The sequence below is a fragment of the Ostrinia nubilalis genome, chromosome 27, assembly GCF_963855985.1.
Source record: "Ostrinia nubilalis chromosome 27, ilOstNubi1.1, whole genome shotgun sequence".
Lineage (NCBI taxonomy): Eukaryota > Metazoa > Arthropoda > Insecta > Lepidoptera > Crambidae > Ostrinia > Ostrinia nubilalis.
Genome location: NC_087114.1, coordinates 2063750 through 2086672, shown reverse-complemented (window position 1 = coordinate 2086672; position 22923 = coordinate 2063750). Strand labels below are relative to the sequence as shown.

The following is a 22923-nucleotide window of genomic DNA, read 5'->3' as shown; positions in this document are numbered from 1 at the left end:
GCATATAGATTTTGAGAGGGTTTTGGTATAACAGATACAAAATATCCATCCTTGGTTATTAAAATTCACTTAAAGCCTTGATAGAATCAAAGTAGAGTATAGCACTGGCATTGTGGCCAAAAAAACTTGCATGACGATGTTATAGGAATTCAAATAAGGTATGCTTTTACAATCTTGACATAAAATATACCACCTTTTGGACGCTGTCCTATGTAGTTTAGAATGACGCTGTAGCGAAAATGTTTTTCGAAATAGCGCGTGCAGCGTGGTTCGCACCTACACCATTCATTCATCATCAGCTTTTGAAATGAGGCAGTGGAAAAAAATCTCTACAGCGGCATTCGAAACTGCATAGGAGGATCCCCTTATAGGGTACAACCAAGCACAAAACAAAAAACAACTATTTCTAGCAGAGGCCAGCTATCTTGTTAAGTTTAAGTATATTATTATTCAGATGGACATAAGCGTTTGCCATACCAAACCCTTAAAGATTCCAGATTAACGTCGATTCTGTTGCTCCCGCTCCCTCGCCTTCATCTCCAGTTCCTCTTCCTCCTTCGTCAGCGGCACTGTACTATGGTTATACAACCCTTGAGCCATCAGCTGCAAAGCCAAAGGGTTCCTCTGGCCCGAGGCCTTCTTGATCTTGGCGCGTTTGTTCTGGAACCAGATCTTGATTTGGGCTTCAGCTAGACCCAGTTCTGCGGCGAGGGCTTGTCGTCTGCGCTCGGTCAGGTAGCGATTCTCGGCGAACTCGTGCTAGGAGAAGAAAATAGTAACTTTATTGACCTTATTGACAAGATGGGGCAGCATTGTTCTGGAGTAAAGGCCACGTACTGGAAAGCGTAGCGTAGGCGTCCACCCACTTCTAAATTGGTTAAAAATGTCTGTGTAAACCATGTACACATAAAGAAGCAGGTCACAATTCGTTTCAATATCATTATCATCTCAGCGAAAGAACGTCCACTGCTGGACAAAGGCTCTCCAAGGATTTCCACAAAATCCAAAGTAGCCAAAAATTCTCAACATGTTTTTTTTACAATTGAAATAAGATGGTGTTGTCAACTTTTTGGCCACTTTGGGTGTTACGAACTGTTTGACGTTGACTGTACCTACTTTTGGCAGCTCCCCTGCTACTAAAAGCTACCATCAAGAATCGAATCCTTACCTTTAACCTAGCGAGCTGTGGTCCTGAAAAGGCGGTGCGGGGTCTCTTCTCATCCGTCGGGGTACCGTCCCCGGGGGGTTTCTTAGGTCGCCTCGTCCGAGGACCTGTAATAGACAGAATTGTTGCACGAATTGTCTAAAAAATAGATCTACAGACCAATTCCACTAAACTAAGGTCTTTTGACATGTGTGATGATGATAACTTAGGAGGTTTTTTCATTGTGGTCTGTTATAGATTTGGCTGCTAAATCATTGAATTTTAATAGCATATTTAATCCTTTAAGCCCCGTGAATCGAGACTCAATTTTACGCGGTCTTATGCGATCACTTGGGGTTTGATGGGTTAAATCAATTTTTCCTATTTGGATACAACAATTTATGAATTATGTATTGTAAAATCATGACACTGTGGAATTGGTCTGTAGATTTAAATTATATATTCAAGGAAAAATTTAGTACATACTTAATTGTGATTATAAGAAATGTTAATTTAAGTAAATATGATTAACGTCTTTGATTTAAAAAACTGGTTGGGTCGTAAGTCTACTGGCGATTATAAAAATATGATTGTATTTTTTAACACAAAATGTTTACATTTTATGTTACAAACAAAGAGAGACAAGACAGACAAAAACAAAAAACACACAAAGCATTAAACACACACAAAAAAAAACAAAGTTACAAAAAGTCTAAATAGTTAGTTGGAATATTTTTTTAAGTCTTTGAGTAAAGCACATAAAGTTTCATTAGTTTAAAAAAAAACGCTCCAAAAAAAGTAATAAGTTTAACAAAAATACAAAAACATACAATAAGCACTTGTGTCGATTTTACACACAGAAATAAAAATAAAAATATATATAGTGCCCCAAAAACACGTTACATTTACGTTTTGACCCCAAAATTTACTCACCATTTGTACAGTCAGCGTCAAATAGTTCGTGACACCCAAAGTGGCCAATAAAGGTGACAACACAACCTTATTCCAATGAGGGCTATCGTTTTTATACTTAACAGTTGGCACCCCTGGCGATTGACAAGACCTTACTCTACAGTGGCGCCATCTTGATGAGTGCAAATGCGATAGTCCTCGTACCACTTTAGCGCTCACCAGTCGGCGCCACTGTCTTCGCTACTAGCAAGTGACAGGACCTTACTCTACAGTGGCGCCAACTGGTGAGCGCTAAAACGATAGCCTTTATTAACAAAGACGTGTTGCGAACTTTTTGGCTACTTCGGGTGTTACGAACTGTTTGACGCTGACTGTACCTCCCAAAAAACTGTTAACCCGTCAGCACTCAGTCCCACGTCGGCATTCCCAAGCCAAGCGGACGATGCAATATCTTAACCAATTCACTGCCGCGTGAGCCGCGAAACGTCACAATTTAAAATTGGTCAAAATATTTCACCGACTGCCTGACGGGCGGTTCTTCTGAGATCTTCGGTTCTTCTGGTTAACATGGTGATTGATAATGCTAACAGTCACTACAAGTACAACGCAGTTGACGGTTAACTGCGCACCTTGCGGCCGTGACGTCACGTCGTGGACGGGGCGAACGCGGGGAAGTGAGGGACAGTCGCATTCCAGCGAGGTGCGCTGTTAACTCGATTGGGTTGTAAGTATGTTCCACGACAGTAAAAATTGGCAATCTTACAAAAAAATACTATCAAAATATCTTTGACTAATGTAAAATACTTAACTATTGTAGTATTTTGAACGAGACAAAAATTATGTATATTTTAGGACATCTTACAAGTCCGCTAAGTTTTATTGGCGTGGGTAGATATATTTTTTCGAGAAAACAGTAAAAAAAAGGAAAACAAACACTCACATGCATGTTATTTACAGTAACATACTAAATAACTCAAATACATACTTTCAAATAACAGGGTTTAAATTAATCAAATAAACAACAAAGTGCAAAAATAAAAAACTGTGCAAACAATAATACAAAATAATGATAAAAACTTAATTTTAATGTGCGCTGTATTTTTGGCAGCAAATAGGTTAAGTTTTCTGTGCATTTAGCTTGGTTTAGTTAATTAATTTTAAGTTATAAATGACTTAATCTTTAATTTTCAAGAAATTTTGATTGAAATCGGGGCTTAGTGCGAGTTTACATCAAACGTCTCGCTAGCGACTGCGTAAAAAATGACATTAAATGTATGACGGATTGTACAGCGTCCCTAGCGGTTACTTTCAAGAACTAAAATCTTCATAGATTTTTTTGACGCACTCGCTAGCGACGACGAAATTCAATGCAAACTCGCACTAAGCACACAGAAGTTGCTGTGGTAGGATCAAAAAGAACTAATAACGATTAGTCACGTAATCCCCGTGTTATCTAAACTTTAAAATTCGCTTCCTTAACAGTGCACACTAAAATCAACACCATTAAAACAATCAATCCAAAACACAATCATATTTTTTCTTAATCAACCTAAAGACCCATTGTTCTACCGATAACGAAGCGTTTTAAAAAGGCGCATTTATAACAAACTGGTCCCAACTCAAAATCGACCATTTTTTACACGTGATAAATGATCGGTCATTGACCCTGTATTTTTTACCCGATTCCGAAGAAAGTGGTTCGGGGACAGTTTTTTTGTCGCAACACTGAATAGGTTCAATTAGCCAGCCTAATTCGATGTTTTGACGGTGCTTAGGTACGGTCGCTGAGTTTTTGACACATTTTTTATTGAATTAACAAGTTCGTCAGGATTTTTTTGTTTTTTTGAAAGCAAAGATTGGTTAGCACCTACCGCAGTGATATAATTAAAAAGTACTGAAATTGATGATAAGTTAATCGAATTCTATCGGTAGTAATAAAAAAGTTTAGTTATTTATTTATAACGATAGATCGTTAGATATGAACTAGGAAAATCTAGTTCTAGATCTTTCTAATCTAGTCAATAATTAAATGCTTTCAACATTAAAATATATCGATGGGTGCCGGGAATAAAGCCACAATCGACAAAACACAATTTTACAGGAGAAGAGATTTAGTGTCAATTTTGAATAATTCTAAACTACGAGGCGTATCAAAACGGTTTGTATATCAAACGATGCGTTATTTTTTCTGGAGTAACATTTAATGTGCATAAGCTTATAGTGCTTAGAATATACTTTAAAAAAAGGTAGAAATACATATTGCCGCTTCATACATTGAAAGTCCGTTCCGTAAGAGTCCATTGTGGTTTTATTCCGGTAAAAAGTGTGCAATTAATCAAACAGCAATAGTGTATTGCAGCCTCGGGCGCTGATCTGAAGGATACAGTAATAGACGTTTGCTTGTAGAAGATTTAAATAAAAGTTTTAACATTGTTTATGGCACGATTATTCCGGTCAACAAATTTTAAATGATGAATGGGAATAACGATTCAATATCCATAGTGCTTTTGGTAAATCAGGCAGTTTCAAAGATAAAATTCTGAAAAAATTTCAAAAGGTGTATAGGGACCCGCAGTTTACTAAAATCACTTAATCGGAAAACTGCTGCTATGGCTATTGCGGCTTTATTCCAGGCACCCATCGATATGTATACATGAATGTACTATCCTTGTTTTATTTAAACTACTAAATATCTATTTTAAAATATTATAAATAAAGTTACTTTCAATATGACGATGAAAAAAATCCTCAAAATAATATTTTTCCTCAAACATTAATTTTAATTCTCCATGCGCAAAACTAAAATTAAATTAAAATGCAAATTAAATTAAAATAATTGGAATATCCTCACGTGAATCCCGTGAGCGGCTCCCGTACTTACTTCGTCCTAAAACAAAAGAAAACAAACAATTAGACACAAATTAATTACACAAATAAAATACAAACTAAACATAATGGACTAATTTAGGTTTCAATATTTCGCAAATATTTTTAATGTAGTAATTTTTTTGAAATATTTTTTAAGAAAGGCATAAAAATGCGATTTATTTCATAGAGTAAAAAAACATTTTCTGTTTTGTAACTGTATGTTTCCCAAATATAAATAATGTTGTTTAACCTATTATATATAAATAACCTTTTATACAACATTAGGTTTTAAACAACATTATTTATATTTGGGAAACATACAGTTACAAAACAGAAAATGTTTTTTTACTCTATGAAATAAATCGCATTATCGCAAAAATAATTTATCAATCATTATGTGAAAGTAAATGTTGACCGCAAACTTAAAGTATGGAGTCTACAGTTGGGAACACGTGGTTTCACAGGAGTCAATAACATTTTACTCAACTTAAATATTTAATAAGCCTATATTGAATAATAAGAAAATGAATAAGACACGCCGCAGTCTACAAACATTTGTCAGACGATAGTTTGGTCGGGCAGTTAAAAAATTACTATGAGTAAGTATGGAAGTGTTCAATTTCACCAATTTAGTATCGACCGATTCCTTATACAAATTCCGACCAAACTATCGACCGACTAAAAGTCTGTATTCATCGAGTCTTTATTACATTTAGTTAGACCATTCAAATAACATTTTCTGGCTTCCAAAAAATGGATATTTCTTGTCAATAATCTTTATAAACCAACTAACTTTAAACCTTAATTTTAATATCCCGAACAAAACCAGGCCCCATCACTAGTCTGCGCATACGCATGACGTCACAGACCACCCACCGCCGCCTAATTAAGACATTACGGGTAATTACGGATCTTTATCTTGGCTACCACGGCTTATTTATCGGCTATACCTATAGAATACGGCTCCGATATCCGTGCGGTTAAGGCGAATGCACGAGGAGAACCGGGTTCAGCTTATATTATACGAGTACTAGCAGCCGCCCGCGACTTCGTACGCGTGGACCCTGTTTTACCCCCTTAGGCTGGTTTTAGTGTCACGCGGACTGTCAGTCAGTGCGGATCGCTCAGCACAGCCGATCTGTATGAACTGCTAGAGAGCGAGCGGTTCCTCCGGACCGCATTACTCTAAAACGCTCCCCAGAAGTTCATACAGATTGGCCGTGTGGAGCGGGTCCGCACCGGACGTTCTGCGTGACACTAAAACCAGCCTTCGGGGTTAAATTTTGCAAAATCCCGTCTTAGTGAGCACCTACGTTCTAAAAGGAACCCCCATGCAAAATTTGAGACTCCTAGGACTTGTAGTTTCTGAGATTTCGTGATGAATCAGTCAGTGACCTGAGTTCTGAGTTCTGAGTTTTATAATATACTAGCTGACCCGGCGAACTTCGTACCGCCTTAGCGTAGAGATTTTCTTTATATTTTTTTCCGTAAAAACCTTGTACAGAGTATTAGAAAACTACAAAAAAAAATCAGCCAAATCGGTCAAGCCGTTTTCATGTTATGTCGTGACAACGGAAAACGGGTTTCATTTTTATATATATAGATGTAGATCAGTCAAAAGTGAAACTAGTTTAAAGTACTAAATATTATTGTTGCAAAACAAAATTTGAAATATCTTTATTTGTTTAAATAATTAAATTAGTTATTAACCGTCAAATGCTCATAAGCATTACATGTCTCATTATTTTTTTTTCCTGTCAGCGCTTCGAGACGAGACCAACATTTGGCCAGTGCTGAGAAGAAGCGCAACAAACTTGGTCACCACTGTCTGCCGGTTGAAATAAACCACTTTATGGTAGAAGCAGAAGAACTATTAGGTATTTTTTATAGAACACAGAACTATAAGGCTGAGTTGCACCACCAAACTGACCGTAACTATAACGATAACCGGTGTATTTTGTATGGAGTTTGACAGATTTTTGACGTTTGTCAAAGTTAAAGTAAGATGGTGCAACTCAGCCTAAGTGTTTAGCCATTATCATCGATACAGTTTTTTTGCAAAATAACAGTTGTCACAGTGTTGACCAAAATCATCAGGTCATTTGAGTCTCTACTGAGGGAGCATAACCAGAGGCAAATGGAGGATTTGGCCTACACTCCCCACGCTAGCCAGAAAAAAAGCTTAAAAATTGTGTTACATACACATTCTTAATTAGCTTGACTGAATGACGTTATCTGTCATTTAGGTTTCAGTGCCACCTTATAAATATTTAAAAGAAAAGCCAATACGAAGTTTTTGTGCCAATGCCACTACACTCCTAGGTGGTACTCACGTTGGAGTAATGCCAAAATTTTGCATTTTCTTAGAAATATTTAAAAACTTGTGTTATTTTTACATGACTTGAAAACTCAGAAGTACCTAATTCTGAAAAGTAGAAACAATGGAAAATTTTATATTAAAATATGGACTTTATGTGTGTCGAAAGAGTTTAGTGAAATATCAAAAAATCCTAAGGCTGAGTTGCTCTAACTTACTTTACCCGTGACTGTAACCATAACCGGTGTTTTTTGTATGGAGTTTGACAAACTTTTGACGTTTGTTAAAGTAACACAGAGATTTGAAGTCTATCACAGAAAAAGTTAAGCGCGCGCGTCCCTGTTTCAAAAACCGGGATAAAAACTATCCTATGTACTTTCCCGGGACTCTAGTTTTGAGTTATTTTTGCCTAGGCTTTAAAAAACACTGTTACACGTCCCAGTATTCACTGCTTCGGGACAATAAATGGGCCCGATCTAAGAAGAAACAGCGCAAAAACTCACGCCCATATTCACAAACATTACTATGAGGTCTCACAGTGCGCGTGGACGCACAGGGTGACACACGAACCGATCACGGAGCTCTATTCAACTTTGTGCGTTCGATTTGCTGCTTCACTTAAGCAACATCGTTTGTGAATAAGGGCGTAAGTCTTTAAACTCATTTTGACCTAAAACTCGTCAGAGTTAAATATTTAAAATAACAATTTGTGGCTTCCCCTTAAATACACATATCCGACCGATTGATCATTATTTTCTTTATTAACTCTTTATGCTCTGTGACCAATCCGAAATTGTGTTGTCTATGGCCTAGACTTGGGCAGAGTTTAACGTGACATCGCCATGACGAATCAGTTTTGGATGATCTGGGCAACGAATTGTAATGATCAATCGATGATCATTTTTTTCTTCTGTTCAGTTGGGCTTCGTTCGGTTTGCACAGGCAAAGGCATGCCAAGTAAATACTTAAAAGCGAAATACCACTCGCTGATTATTCACGAAATCTCAGAAACTATAACACCTACAAACTGGAAATTAGGCACGTAGGTTCCTTATAGGGTGTAGATAGACATCCGCTAAGAACGGATTTTACGAAACTCCACCCCTAAGGGGTAAAACAGGTGCATGCATACGTACGAAGTCGCGGGCAGCCGCTAGTTACTTAATATTTCTTTAGAAGTTTATTCTGATTTATTAATGATATTTTAACTAATAATGATAGATCGCTAAATTTTCTTCGATATGTAACTAACGCCCGTATTCACAACCGATGCTTGCTTAAGTGAAGCAACAAATCGAACGCACAGCGTTGAATAGAGCTCTGTGATTGGTTCGTGTTTCACCTTATGCGTCCACGAGCACTGTGAAACCTCATAGTAATGTTTGTTAATATGGTTATTTTAAAAAAAAAACAAAAAATCTTAAAAACTCGTTTAAAAATACCACCAACGTTTCTATAATGAAGACATTTTAACTAATTAATGATTATTATTATTACATCATCATTGAAACAAAGTCTCTACCTAATTCGCTTAAATTAAGACTCATTTTCAACTGAAACGTACAATGTGACAGTTAAGCTACCATAGAAAACATATTCGGCATAATTTAAAAAGTATACGACCTCAATCGATTTATTTGGAACTTCACAAATTTGAATTAAGAACGCATTTTACTGACGTCCAAATATAACAAATTGATTCTATGCATTAATGCTTAAGCTGTAGAGTTGAGATTTCACTGGCAAAATTTAAGTTCAGACAGCTGATGTTTAAAATGCAATGGAAAATAATTCTGAATCTTATTTTAAGTTGCTCAAGGTGCAATTTCGGTTGTAAAGGTAATTTTATTAATTGTAAGGTATAAATTATCACATTAAAAAAAAAAAATTGTGAGAGAATCAAAATTAGTTTATTTTAAGTTATCCTTCTTTTGTTTATAATGGCGGATTTAGATTGGGCACAGAAGCTCGAGTTAAATAAAAAATGATTTTGCAAAGTAAATTAGAGACCAAATTATAAATAAATAAATACTATGATGATCTCTAAGTAAACTAAGTATAATGTCCAATTATTTTTTGTTTCTAAATAAATGTACAGAAAATAAGGTGTCATGTCATTATTTTTTAAGATATTTATTTGAATTGATAAACATTATTTTCAAATGAATCTTTAATTCTACTATTTGTATAGTGACGATTTATTTATTATATTACTAGCGGCCGCCCGCGACTTCGTACGCGTGGATCCTGTTTTACCCCCTTTTCCCGAATTTTCTTTGCTATAAACCTCACGGAGCCCGAGACCTTTCCAACGAATGCAAAACCGTGGAAATCGGTTCGTGCGTTCTGGAGTTATAGCGTCAGGGAGGAAAACCCGACTTATTTTTATATAGTAGATTTAGATAACTTTCTTCCTCTATTTTCAGTTACGGCTACAATCCTGACAGTGGAAAATGCGAATCGTTCATCTACGGGGGATGTTTAGGCAACGACAACCGTTACAACACTCTAAAGGAGTGTCAGGCTGCTTGCGAGAGTGACGGCAACAAATAATAACGAAATGCAAGCAATCAATTGGGTATTTGACAGCACAGTCAATTGACATACTTTTTTTAAACTGTCAAAACGCACCATTCCCTAATTTTCACACTTTTGCTAAATCAGTAAAAGTGTGAAAAATAGAGAGGGAAGCTAAGTTAGTAATGCTAAATTTGCTAAGTGGTGTCTTGTTATTATAGTGTCAACTACCCAATGATAATAAGAATAAGAATAAGAAAAACTTTATTTGACACAAAAAGAAAAAATAAAAAACAGAACAAAGATGATCGATTTGATTTACTAAAATGACTTATGGTTTTATCGATATTATTTAGGACTAGCGGCCGCCCGCGACTTCGTACGCGTGGATCCCGTTTTACCCCCTTCATCTATCTTACGCGGTTTAGATTTTTTCATACAAATGTTTTTTCCCGCTAACTCCCGTTCCCGTGGGAATTTTGCAATATCCTGTTGTAACTAAGCTTTACGTTTACTAAGGTACCTGCATGCCAAATTTCAAGCGTGTAACTTAAGCGGTTTAGATTTTTCATACAAAAGGATTTTCCCGCTAATTCCCGTTCCCGTGGGAATTCCTAAGTATACTATAACCTGCCCAGGAGTATGAAGAATAATTGTACCAAGTTTCGTTAAAATCCGTCAAGTAGTTTTTTATTTACTTATTTATTTATTTATTTCCACACACATACATTTTCCACACACATTTTTGTTTCTATAAGGAACATACAGACAGACAGACAGACAGACAGACGGACAGACAGAGAGACAAAAATTTTACTGATTGCATTTTTGGCATCAGTATCGATCACTAATCACCCCCTGATAGTTATTTTGAAAATATATTTCATGTACAGAATTGACCTCTCTACAGATTTATTATAAGTATAGATAGACTAGCTTTTGCCCGCGGCTTCACCCGCGTGAAATTTATTTTGTCACAGATCGTCATAAATTATAGCCTATCAAAATCCGTTCAGTAGTTTTACGTGAAAGAGTAACAAACATGTTGACATCCAGACATCCATGTACAAACTTTCTCATTTATAATATTAGTAAGATGTGATTTATTGTTATTCTTTCAAATGTACACTTCTATTTCCAAGTGGTATCAAAATATTATGCAAACAATTCTCAATCTCCAAAATAAAAGTGATTTTATTGATATTTTGTGGTAACCTTAGCACTCAATGCTTACGACAGTTTAACAGTTGCATATTTAACAATAAATAGCAATAATTATTAGTTTTAATTCGTGAAACTAAATACAGCTTGCATAACATTATAAATATAAAAACTAATTAATTTCAACACTAATCCATGTTTTCGGTAAACGTATCCAACATTTTTGCGTAATGTATTTTATTGCATTTAATCATTATTAAAATTAACGTTAATTAAGATTATTAGAAACTGAAAAGTGTTTTTGTTTCATTAATATTTTCTATCATATCACGTCGTTGTTAATTTGTATTTAATGATATTAATGCGAAATTAACTCTGTAGGCTTGTTACGTTTTCAGGATTAAATTGCTGAACTAATTTTGATGAATTCGTTCATTTTGACCTGAAAGAAGTTATTATATGTTAGTCTACTTTTTGTTTTTAAAGTCAAAGGCTGGGTTGCACCATCTTACTTTAACTTTGACAAATGTCAAAAATCTGTCAAACTTCATACAAAAAAAACACCGGTTACAGTCAAAGTTAGGTGGTTCAACTCAGCCTTAATTTATATTTAGTGACATCAAAATACCTACATTTATTTACCAAAACTAGTAATAAAATCTATAAAATGACATTAACACAAGTAATAATCGATTTTTCTGCTTTAAATGTGTATTTGGCCAAATATTAATGAAAAATAATGGTGGATTATTAACCATTTAAATGTTCGTGAACGGGCACGAGTAAGCAAATGAAAAAAAAACAGTGCAACAACATTTTAAATTCTCTCATGAAGAAGTAGTTTAGTGTCATATCTATGTCACTTCAATAAAATCACCTACATTGAGAAGTTTAAAATAGGCTTCAAAATTTGCAAAAATCATAAAAACAAAGTTTTAGTATAACTTTATTAAACACAGAATTAATCTATACTTATAATAAATCTGTAGAGAGGTCAATTCTGTACATGAAATATATTTTCAAAATAACTATCAGGGGGTGATTAGTGATCGATACTGAAGCCAAAAATGCAATCAGTAAAATTTTTGTCTGTCTGTCTGTCTGTCTGTCTGTCTGTCTGTCTGTCTGTCTGTCTGTCTGTATGTTCCTTATAGAAACAAAAACTGCTCGACGGATTTTAACGAAACTTGGTACAATTATTCTTCATACTCCTGGGCAGGTTATAGGATACTTAGGAATTCCCACGGGAACGGGAATTAGCGGGAAAATCCTTTTGTATGAAAAATCTAAACCGCTTAAGTTAGACGCTTGAAATTTGGCATGCAGGTACCTTAGTAAACTTAAAGCTTAGTTACAACAGGATATTGCAAAATTCCCACGGGAACGGGAGTTAGCGGGAAAAAACATTTGTATGAAAAAATCTAAACCGCGTAAGATAGACGCTTGAAATTTGGCATGCAGGTACCTTAGTAAACTTAAAGCTTAGTTTCAACAGGATATTGCAAAATTCCCACGGGAACGGGAGTTAGCGGGAAAAAAAATTTAATGAAAAAATCTGAACCGCGTTAGATGAAGGGGGGGGAGAAAACGAGATCCACGCGTACGAAGTCGCGGGCGGCCGCTAGTACAACATAAAAGTCGCTTTTATTTCTTTACATAACAAGTTTAACGAGTACAGTCAGCGACAAATAGTTTCGTGACACCCAAAGTAGCCAAAAAGTTCGCAACACGTCTTTGTTACAATGAGGGCTATCGTTTTAGCGCTCACCAGTTAGCGCCACTGTAGAGTAAGGTCCTGTCACTTGCTAGTAGCGAAGACAGTGGCACCAACTGGTGAGCGCTAAAGTGGTAGGAGGACTATCGCATTTGCACTCATCAAGATGGCGCCACTGTAGAGTAAGGTCCTGTCAATCGCCAGGGGTGCCAACTGTTAAGTATAAAAACGATAGCCCTCATTGGAATAAGGTTGTGTTGTCAACATTTTGGCCACTTTGGGTGTCACGAACTATTTGACGCTGACTGTAGGTACTTGTAAATGCTTAATCAGTAGAGTTTTTAATATTTCCGTGGCATCAATAGCTCTGTCTTTTATCTGGCTCGTAAATAACAAAACCACATTAATTCAGTAGTAAATCACTGGTAATCCGACGAGTTTAGTGATGGGCTGTAAGTTATCGATAGAGTCGACAGACTGCAGTAACCGCTAAAAGCTGGCAATGGATTTTCGAGTGGCAAGCGTTAAAAATAAATAAATGATTTAAAACGCAAAAATCAATATGGAAAGCATTGGGGGAGGCCTATGTTCAGCATTGGACGTCCTATGGCTGAAATGATGATGATGATATAAAACAGAAGATACATAAGAAAAATTAGGCTATTGATAGAGTCGATTCATCGCGGATACAATGATAAGAGTGAAAGGGTTTTCTACCAGTTAAGTGATAGATGTGATGAGATTTTAAGCTTTTGCGTTCCATTACAATTAAGATTTAAGAATAAGAATAAGAATACTTTATTCAGCATAGAAAAATAAAATAAAAATACAGTACATATAACATTAAACTACAAGCTATGCTGAAGAGGCGTCCGTACAGATTGAGTATTTATATTGAGTTTGAGTCCCATTATACTACCTACCTTGGTCTTAACTGGATGTCATGAACTGGCTTGATGAATGATTGTGGGGTGCTATATTGTTAAAAGAAAGAATTAATCATTTACCTACCCAACATTATTTTTAATGCGACAGTAACGGGGAGAAGAGCGATTGATATCTGTGCCAGTTTAAAGTCTAGGCCATGGGAATTGCCAGTAAATGAGTAATTTTTATCGATATAATTCTTAAAAGCAAATCGATAAGTACACAGCACTATGTAAGCTTAGTAACACGTGAGAAACTAACTTATTTGATTAAGGCCAGTCCCACCGGTCGCGAATGTAATACGATGACATCTGAGATAATTGATAAATACCTAACAAAAAATGTTTAAAACAAACTTAGGCCCGGTTTCTTTGAGATTTCCAGCTTGAGCGTACTCATCTTTCACTCAACGGGACTATTTCCACCTCTTGTTCCCACCTCTGCAACTCCTGTGTAGCCAGGATCTACAACTTGACCGCCAATAACCCAACCAGTGAAGGCCAAGTTTGTCCCGGGGGAAAGTTAAACTGTCATTGGACCCGCCACGAAATTAATTAGAAGAACATAGTAGGGGAAAGTAGTACGAGATGATCCCCTTAAGCGGGAATCGCTGTAAAATACACATTTTTCAAGGTAAACCAAAAATAAAGACGATTACTACTAGTATATTTATCTATCCAACTTTCCTTATACTCAAAACCAGAAATTAATTGTGGTTTCATTAAAATATTTCATTTTTTGCAAAACCTTACTAAGTGATCGTCTTGTACACCCCTGTGGGTAAGATGATCCCCAAGGTAGGGGTAAGATGATCCCTATGATTCTGTTCTATGATCTATTCTTTTCTGGTTATATTCCTTTCGGAGTACCTTATTATGCGAACAAATCGTTAAAAAGTTAGAAAAGAAAAACATTTACGAATTAAATAACGAAAATAACTGATTCTTTCTTAGTACCTGCTAAAAAGCGTTTAAATAATTGAAACGCTTTTTGGCTGGAGCTGTGTTGAATATATCACAAATAAATTCACCTGCTTCATCACCCTCTACCCCAGCACATGCTTTATGGCCCCATTTTCCACATGCATAACATTTTATCCATCCTTCACCCTTGGTATCGCTTGAAAACTTTTCTGTTCAGTACAGCCACTCAGTATCATCTCCTTCAGACTCAGGTGAGTTATATGAAGTTCTCTTTCTTTTATTTCACTTCCCTTTACCTACTCCATTTACTTTTTTGTTTTAATTCCCAGGGATCATCTCGTACATATAGGAAGGGATCATCTTGACCCAAGTCCCACTTTTTGTTAAATATTTGCTAAAATAATCTACAAGTACGCGGCTACGTTTTTATGGCCAAAATATTAAAATTAAACATAATAGAAAGCCTAACGACAACAGTAATTACATTTAACATTGTTTGAATTAAAGTAACATAAACTCAAAGTCATGCCTATTTTAGATCAGAAGTACACAATTTTTCTTTTTTCTCGTCAAATTCGATGTATCGCTCACGCCACCATTACGATTTGACTGAGGCGGGGATGTGTCCAGAGCTATGTTTTACCAGTGAAAGAAACTAAATGACGTTAGTGGTTTCAGCACAATCGCGAAAGATCATCTTACCCCAGGGGATCAACTCGTACTACTTTCCCCTACCTACAAGAATACAAAAGCTTAGTATAGTCTTTAGAATTTAGTATAGTCTGTCTGGAGCTAAAGCCCCAGTGCTAAGTAAATATAATTTTGAAAGTCTTTCTCAATACGAGATTGTGTCTTGTGTGAGTTAACTAGGTACTCGTAGTTTGAAATAACTGTTAAGGTTAATAAAATTGTTTTTGGAAGCAAAATAAACCATCAAAATTTAAATTTTTGTAGTATGCCTTTACGCATTATGCAATGTGTATCATTATTTCTTCATTAACACCAAAATTATCATAATATAACACAATCATTATCCATATCCGACAATTAAAAATGCCTAGAACATAATTATTGTCAAAATTAACATAAATATTCGGCTATAAACCGAATGCATACGTAATTGGACGAAAAAAACTGTCAAAAAGCAAGATGGCGGATCGGCTGGACAGATAATAAAGCTATAAATGTCAAAACCGATAGTTTATGCTTTGTCAATGATCAATAAAATTAGCATATTGTGAAGTTTGAGGCCTTCGCCCACTTAAAAGTTGTTTTTGAGTGTGTTAGAAAAATATATAGCTATCGTTAATAAGGTTTTAGCCGACTCTTTCCAGAAAAGTAGAATATGACCACCATTCTTCCCGTGGATGTCGTAAGAGGCGACTAAGGGACAAATATGCGAGCATCAGGCCTCCCCAACCCGTCTGGCCAGCGTGGGGAGTGTAGGACAAATCCTCCATTTGCCTCTGGTAAATTAGAGAGGGTCGTGCTCCTGCAGTGGAGACTAAATGGCCTCATGATGATGAGCATTTAAATCTAAAAATAACGAATTAACTACACAGGCATTTAGTAAGTGCTTTTATCACCAAAAATCTGCCAAATACTCAGTTATTTCCTCAAAATTCTTTGCTAATGAAACGGCAGCTGCATCGATTCCAAAACTGTTAATTACTCTTTAATTGGGGGTAATTGGGCGCTATAAAACAAGGAATGCGTGAAGGTAGGCAGTATGACGGTAATGCTGACTGCTGTGTCATGACGGTGACTCGTGGGAATGGCGTGTGACGTAATTGACAGCTTGAAACAGTCTCGATTTTATTCTAAGCCTTTGGAAGTCCGATAACCGTTCTCTGCTCAGAATTTGGCCACTGCCAAAGACTCTTTTGCCCGTTTTTACCATCAATCCCAAATTTATAAGTGACCCTATGGTAACATTTAATAGGAATTTAGATTTCATAGGGACACTTTAAAATTAGGGGATGATGGTGAAAACGGACATTTAAGTACCTACTAGATAAATTAATACTTATGACTATAATTTGTATATTTCAAAGACTGTAAAACCTTGAAAAGGAGGCTGACAATAGTGACTGAGTTTCTTGCGCTGCTTCTTCTCAGCACTGGCCCATTTATTGTCCCGAAGCAGTGGTAGGGTTAATATTGGGACGTGTAAAAGAGCTTTTTTAAAGCCTATTTGCAAAAAAATTTGCAAAAAATAAATGAATTTTAATTCTAGGCCGTGGGCAGATTGGTGTAAGTCATAAGTTCATAACATTCGTGACAGATTTAATTTCACAATCGTTCTACAATGCAACTTTTAGTGCGGTGCGAAGGCAATGTTGCATTTAAAAAAGCAGGACTTTTTTTTAAATCCGTCCCGTTAACCCCTCGTACCTACTACAATTATTAAATAAAGCTTGTGTTACGAGTGGGTTCAATTTAGTCTTGTTTAGACTCTTAAACTAGTTTAACTTAAGTTTTGTTGAAGTCTAGAATTTACTTTTTGGCTGATTTTAAAACCTAATTTAGCTTTAAGTTAAGTGTTATGCAGAACTTAATTTAGCAATTGTTTACTTATTCTTTAGTAATTACCTATTTTCGTTTTTAGCTCAAAAGAAGACCGTACGCAACTTTCTTAAAAAAATGCAGGCTAGTTTCTTAAAATTTTCAATTACTTACATATTTTCGTTCGCAAGAACCCCGTACGAGCGCGTGCGCCGCGCTATTTTCGCCATGATTTTGAACTAGTTTTTTAAAGTCAAGCCCTAGTTTAGGGCTATTTTTAACCTAAGTAAGACCTAGTTTTTAATTAGAATTTGTTCGTTTTAGGCCACTTTAGTATATTTTCGAATTATTTTGGTTTTCGTTCGCAGGAAGCCCGTACGCAGCGCACGCGGCGCCTAACTCGAGTTGCGGGTGGCCGGCCACCCAGCGCGCCGCGGTGGAGTCGCGGATTGGGAGTGTGGCTGAAGACTTTTTGAGAAGTTTTATTAAAAAAATATTTTTTTTAAAATAGGTTGGAAAATATTTTTTCTTTAAAAAAAAATAGTTAGAACTTTTTAAGGTTTTTTTTTTAAATTTTTAAGAAAATTATTTTCATTTATAAATCTGAAAAAGCAATAAAATAATAGTGTAAAAGGGTTAGGTAATTTAAAACCATCTTCGAAAAACAATCTGTTCTTTTAAAAACTGAGATTTCGATGTAGAGTCAGAGTACATATTTATTTTAATATAAGTTGCTGTCCATTTTGTTAAAATACTTATACATTTTACGTTTGCTAAATCAAAAGCTAACTTTGCTAATTTAATTTACCGATTTTAAAACATCAAATTGTCGTGTAATTTTTAAACAATTTATAGCACAACACTCCAGACAACTAGTAATTTGTTTTATCACTTATTATTTTAGACACTTTTCCTTTTGTTTACAAAAACAAATCATTTTTTAATAACTTTTTACACTTTTTTTGTTGTTGTAAAAAAAATAGAGCTAACTTTAAAATATCTCCACGTATTCCTTGTCCACTGGTCATGTGCTCATGTCACCAAAACATTTCAGGGTTGACTGCTTTAGCTGCAACTCCACTTTGCCACCTACAAACTGCACCTTATCCCCCACTGATAAAGCCCACAATCGCAAATCAAAAAACCCTTTTTATTTGCCCAAAAGGACACACCCGATAATCAACTCTAAAATCATTTGCGAAGGTTTATTATCAATTAACGACACCTTTAAGGGATTAGCTCAGGAATCCGAGCCGCTAATGAAGGAATAATTAATTTGTACTTAATGTAATCGTAATAAGGTTGGTTTTCGAGTGAATTTTTGGGTTCTATTTTAAATATTGTACCAGTGAAATGTAATTGAGTTGTCTTCCGCTGGACATCGTCTTTTTTCTGTCTCTGTCTATAGATAGGTCAGTGTTTAATGATCGATTTTTATTTTTTCGATCGATAACATCTGTTTATTGCATGTTTTAGAGCCAATTTTAATTAATAAAACGTTTTTTAAACTTTTTAATACGTTTATGCGCGGGAGCACACCGGAAGTCGTTTGAAATACTTTTTTTTGTTTGTCAATTGAAATACTTTTTATTGCTTTTTTAATCGTGTGTGGTATGGTTTTGGGTTTTAAGTCTGTGGTGTGGTGGGAAGGCACGTTTTGGCGATATACTTTAATATTAGGGTAGATTAGCGAAATGTATGTGTAGTTGATGGCAGATCAAAATAATTATTTTTTGAGACACACAAAAGCTCTGCATAGGCTTTTGTTTAAAAAAAATAAAATTATATGTGAGCTTATTTCTAGAAGGAGATTTCTTCAGGCCAATCTTGCACTTTGTCTAAAAGCTTCATATTTTAGCTTTATATTTTTGAATCAGTCGCCTTCGACTTCGCCCGCATAGATTTTATAACCTAAGTTACTCAAGAATAAAGCAGCTTTCTGCTTGCTAAAGAATTGTCAAAATCTGTTAAGTATGCGTAGATTAAATACTTCCTACAAACAAACTCACAAAATCTCTATAATATTAGACGAAAATTGCAAAGAATTCATAAATACCTAATAATATGGCACAAAACAAAACACTATTATGAAATTCGCATTCCAAATTTAAATAATCGTTCCAAAATTGAATCATCAGCCCTTAATGGCGGAATGAATCGTGCATCGAACGCCCGGGCCGTTAGTCATTCTTATAATTTAATTTAATAATATACCCTGTTTCGGGATGTTAAGGGTTATAATTGAACGACATAGGTTATTGAATTTAGGCACCAAATGTTTTTTGATTGATTTTAATTTGCAAAAATAGATGAAATTAAAAAGTTCGCTAATTTAATTATAATCTCCTGTAAAGGGTTAACAAAAAAAACCATTTGACCTCAGTGACATAATAAATAAATAAATATCCTTGGACATTTTACACTGCGCCTGTAGTCCCAAACTAAACAAAACATGTTTAAAAAAATATGATAGATAATCATAGAACAGAAGTAAATCAAATATTTCACTTAATTCTTTTAACTTAGCTAATAGGAACTATCATCATCATCATCATGTCATTCAGTCTCCACTGCAGGAGCACGACCCTCTAATTTACCAGAGGCAAATGGAGGATTTGACCTACCCACAGATAATATACCTACCCTTTAAACTAGCTTACTCACAAAGTGTTTATTTTGATTTTTTTAACCCATTGTCCTTTTAATAAATAAATCATTTATTTGCCAGAATACTGTTACAAATGGTTCTTAATAAAGTGTCACTTGATACACTTTTTTAAACAAATATGTACCTATTTTTAAACAAAAACATTTATGTAAAAAAATAACTTGTCTTAAGATGACCGATATTAACGGCCAACGGCTTATGGAGATATCTAAAATCTTATATCTTAAATGTCAGTTCTTTACAATAAGTGTAATTTTGCAACAAAAATATGCTGAAATTAATTAATAACTTAACAAAATAGGGACAACAATCCGTTCAAAAACTTTGCACAACGAAAACCTCAATTTTTTTGCCTTTCAGCAGCCATGTTTATTGACAATTTTTTCCCTACGAACCCACTTGGCTAGACGCGATCTAACCAAACAGTTAACACGTTCACCGCCGAAAAACAAGAGGTTTTTAATCCGCATCAACTCGCTACTAAGCGGTGAATCACTATGCCACCCAGAAGGGAGGTGTATGTCCGTCTCTGTCTACCGTATAGCGCTGTCTCGGTCTGCCGCTTTTTTACCTCCATTGAAGAGTATGCTGTCAAAATAAGGATTATAAAAGCATTTGAATGGTATTATGCAGTGGTTTTTGTTTTTGTGCAATTGAAAGTAATCCGAATAAGAAAAAATAACTTTTTTTACACACTTTTTTAATCCGAAAATCTGTTTAACATTCGATTAAATGTAATTTTTTTTGGGTTCCTTTCAAATAAATTATGTGTAAAATATGAAACAAAAAATAAATCAGGTATTTTTGAAGAAAAAATTACTGAAAACATTTAACGGGAAGCTGACGTTTGTTTCTAAATTTCGAAACCAGTTTTAGCAGTATTTATTTATTTTAGTGAAATAATTACTGGTTTAGTAACTAAAGAAGTATAATTAGTTGAACGTTGAGGCACAGAATAAGTAATAGTACAGGTACAGAAGGATTACTCCGCAAGACGATTTAAATAAATGCGAGTCTTGCTACGACGCGATACAGTGGAATTCAGCTCGCACAGCACTACGTACCTACAATTTTATTCACCTACAAGTTTTGTCTCTTTCTATCGCGTGCCTCTGAACTCTTCTTACGCTGTTAGGGTTGCTGTCTAGTGAAAAAATAATTAATCTACTTATTTGTAATGAAGTACGTATGTAGGTAAGTATGCATTCATTATGGAAAACCTTGGGAGAGACCTTTGTCCAGCAGTGGACGTCATTTGGCTGAAACGAACGAACGCATTCTGAGCAGTAGTATAATAGTAGGTTAGGTTCCTATACTATCCTAAGAATTATTGATTACCTATATGGCCAACATACCTTTCAGCATCTTTGTGAAGCGAAAAAAAAAGATAAATCCGGTAGATTTCTTTTCGAATTTAAACACCCGAACGCCGCACAATATTTCTTTCTCTTTATGTCCATTTTTAAATAATACTTCGATCATAGAATTATAATCATACTACAACGCACGCCAGAGCGTCCTGACGGGCGCGCGCGTGACACTCGACTGATATAATACCCGCCGGCGGGGCGCTTCGCTGTAGGTAATTATCGGATGTACCGCGCGGAGTGAGCCAGGCCTGGTTGAGGATACTTTTAATTAAAAAAATTGCACTCCCGTCTTTTTCAGAGCGATATTTGCGCTAAAACCTTCCTAAAAATTTTGTCAAAATTTTAAAACATTTGCGAAAAAAAATATTTTCTTTTCCAAGCATACTTAACTACGCCCGTATTCACAAACATTACTATGAGGTTTCACAGTGCGCGTTGACGCACAGGGTGACACACAAACCAATCACTGAGGTCTATTAAATGCTGTGCGTTCGATTTGTTGCTTCACTTAAGCAACAACTGGTCAACAACTTGGAATGACTAGACCATCCATTTAATTTTGCACTTTTTTCCATACCACGATAATACTTTATAATGTACTCAGTAAAAAGTGTCCAACAAAATATCGTATTGCATAAAGCGGTCCGGGATCACAAAAAAACCACGTCTTGTGAGTGATGACTTAATTTTTAAGACCACCGAGGAGGCCCCGGCACGCGCGGGACACAGTGGATCGAGGAGAGAACGACTTCGAAATTCAAATTTTGGATATGTTCGAAATTAAAATAAAAAAATATTATTTAGTTCCAATTTAAATGTTCGAAATTAAAACAAAAAACTGCACCATGTAGTTCCAAACTAAGCAAAGCTTGTACTTTGGGTACCAGAGGTGGAATTGTGCAGTCGTAATCAATTGACAGTTCATAACGTACGATAAAGTTAGTTAAACAAAGCGTTTGACAGAATAATCGTACGTTATGAACTGTCAAATGATAACGATTGCTTTACACCAGATGACAAAATACAGACTAAGGTAAAGATCCTGTGGAAAGACGTAAGTAAATCAAATTTTGGACCATAGTCTGTGGAACGAGCTATAGAACAGACTAAAATCAAATTTTGAAAAAGAAATTTTTTCCCCCTTGCGAATCGAAATCAGAACGTATTTCAGAGAGGTTTACCTTAGATGCTAGTGCTTAAAAAAGTTAAAATTGATGTACTCATTGTAGTCTGCAACTTAAATAAAAAAGCTGTCTCGATCCACAATGTCGTGCGCCGCGATATTTGATACTCTGTGATGTATGGTCTCTAGTCTATGGTCTATGGCCTCTATGACGGGATTCCGCCACGGATTGATGACGTAGCTATGGGTGGGTTAACTAGGTGTAATTTACGAGGGTAGATATTTTTTTTTTTGGAAATATAATGGCGGAAAAAATTGTCGTGGCAGACGTGTGGTAGACAACACTGGATTATCGTGGTCTAACGGTAAGAGAAATATACTAGAAGGTACTGGGTTCGATTCCCATCCCTTTCAGCACACATTGTACTGAGGTGGAATTGTGTAAAGCAATCGTAATCATTTGACAGTTCATAATGTACGATAAAGTCAGTTAAACAAAGCGTTTGACAGAATAATCGTACGTTATGAACTGTCAAATGATTACGATTGCTTTACACAATTCCACCTCTGATTGCAAAAATCAATTGGCATTTATTCCGAATTTAGTTTCTTTTTTAGATTAACTTATGGAATTACTTAAAAAAGATTAAAAAGTAACTTGAAAAGATTTTAAAATAATAAAAATATACCTAAAATAAATGCTACTTGGAATTTCAGACAAAAATTCAAGAAATGTTAACATAACTGACGTAAGTGTAAAAAAAATATAAATTA

General features: G+C 35.4%; 1 protein-coding gene across 1 annotated transcript in view; it reads right to left on the bottom strand.

The window, feature by feature from the left end:
• Positions 1-447: 447 nt before the first annotated feature.
• LOC135084895 (homeobox protein invected-like) overlaps positions 448-22923 on the bottom strand; it is a 117708-nt gene continuing 95232 nt past the window's right edge. The window contains exons 4-6 of the mRNA XM_063979641.1: positions 4908-4943; positions 1169-1272; positions 448-759 (exon numbers count right to left, since the gene is read on the bottom strand). Of these exons, the coding sequence (XP_063835711.1) occupies positions 499-759; positions 1169-1272; positions 4908-4943 (401 nt within the window). The 3' untranslated portion in view covers positions 448-498. The remainder of the gene's footprint in view (positions 760-1168; positions 1273-4907; positions 4944-22923) is intronic.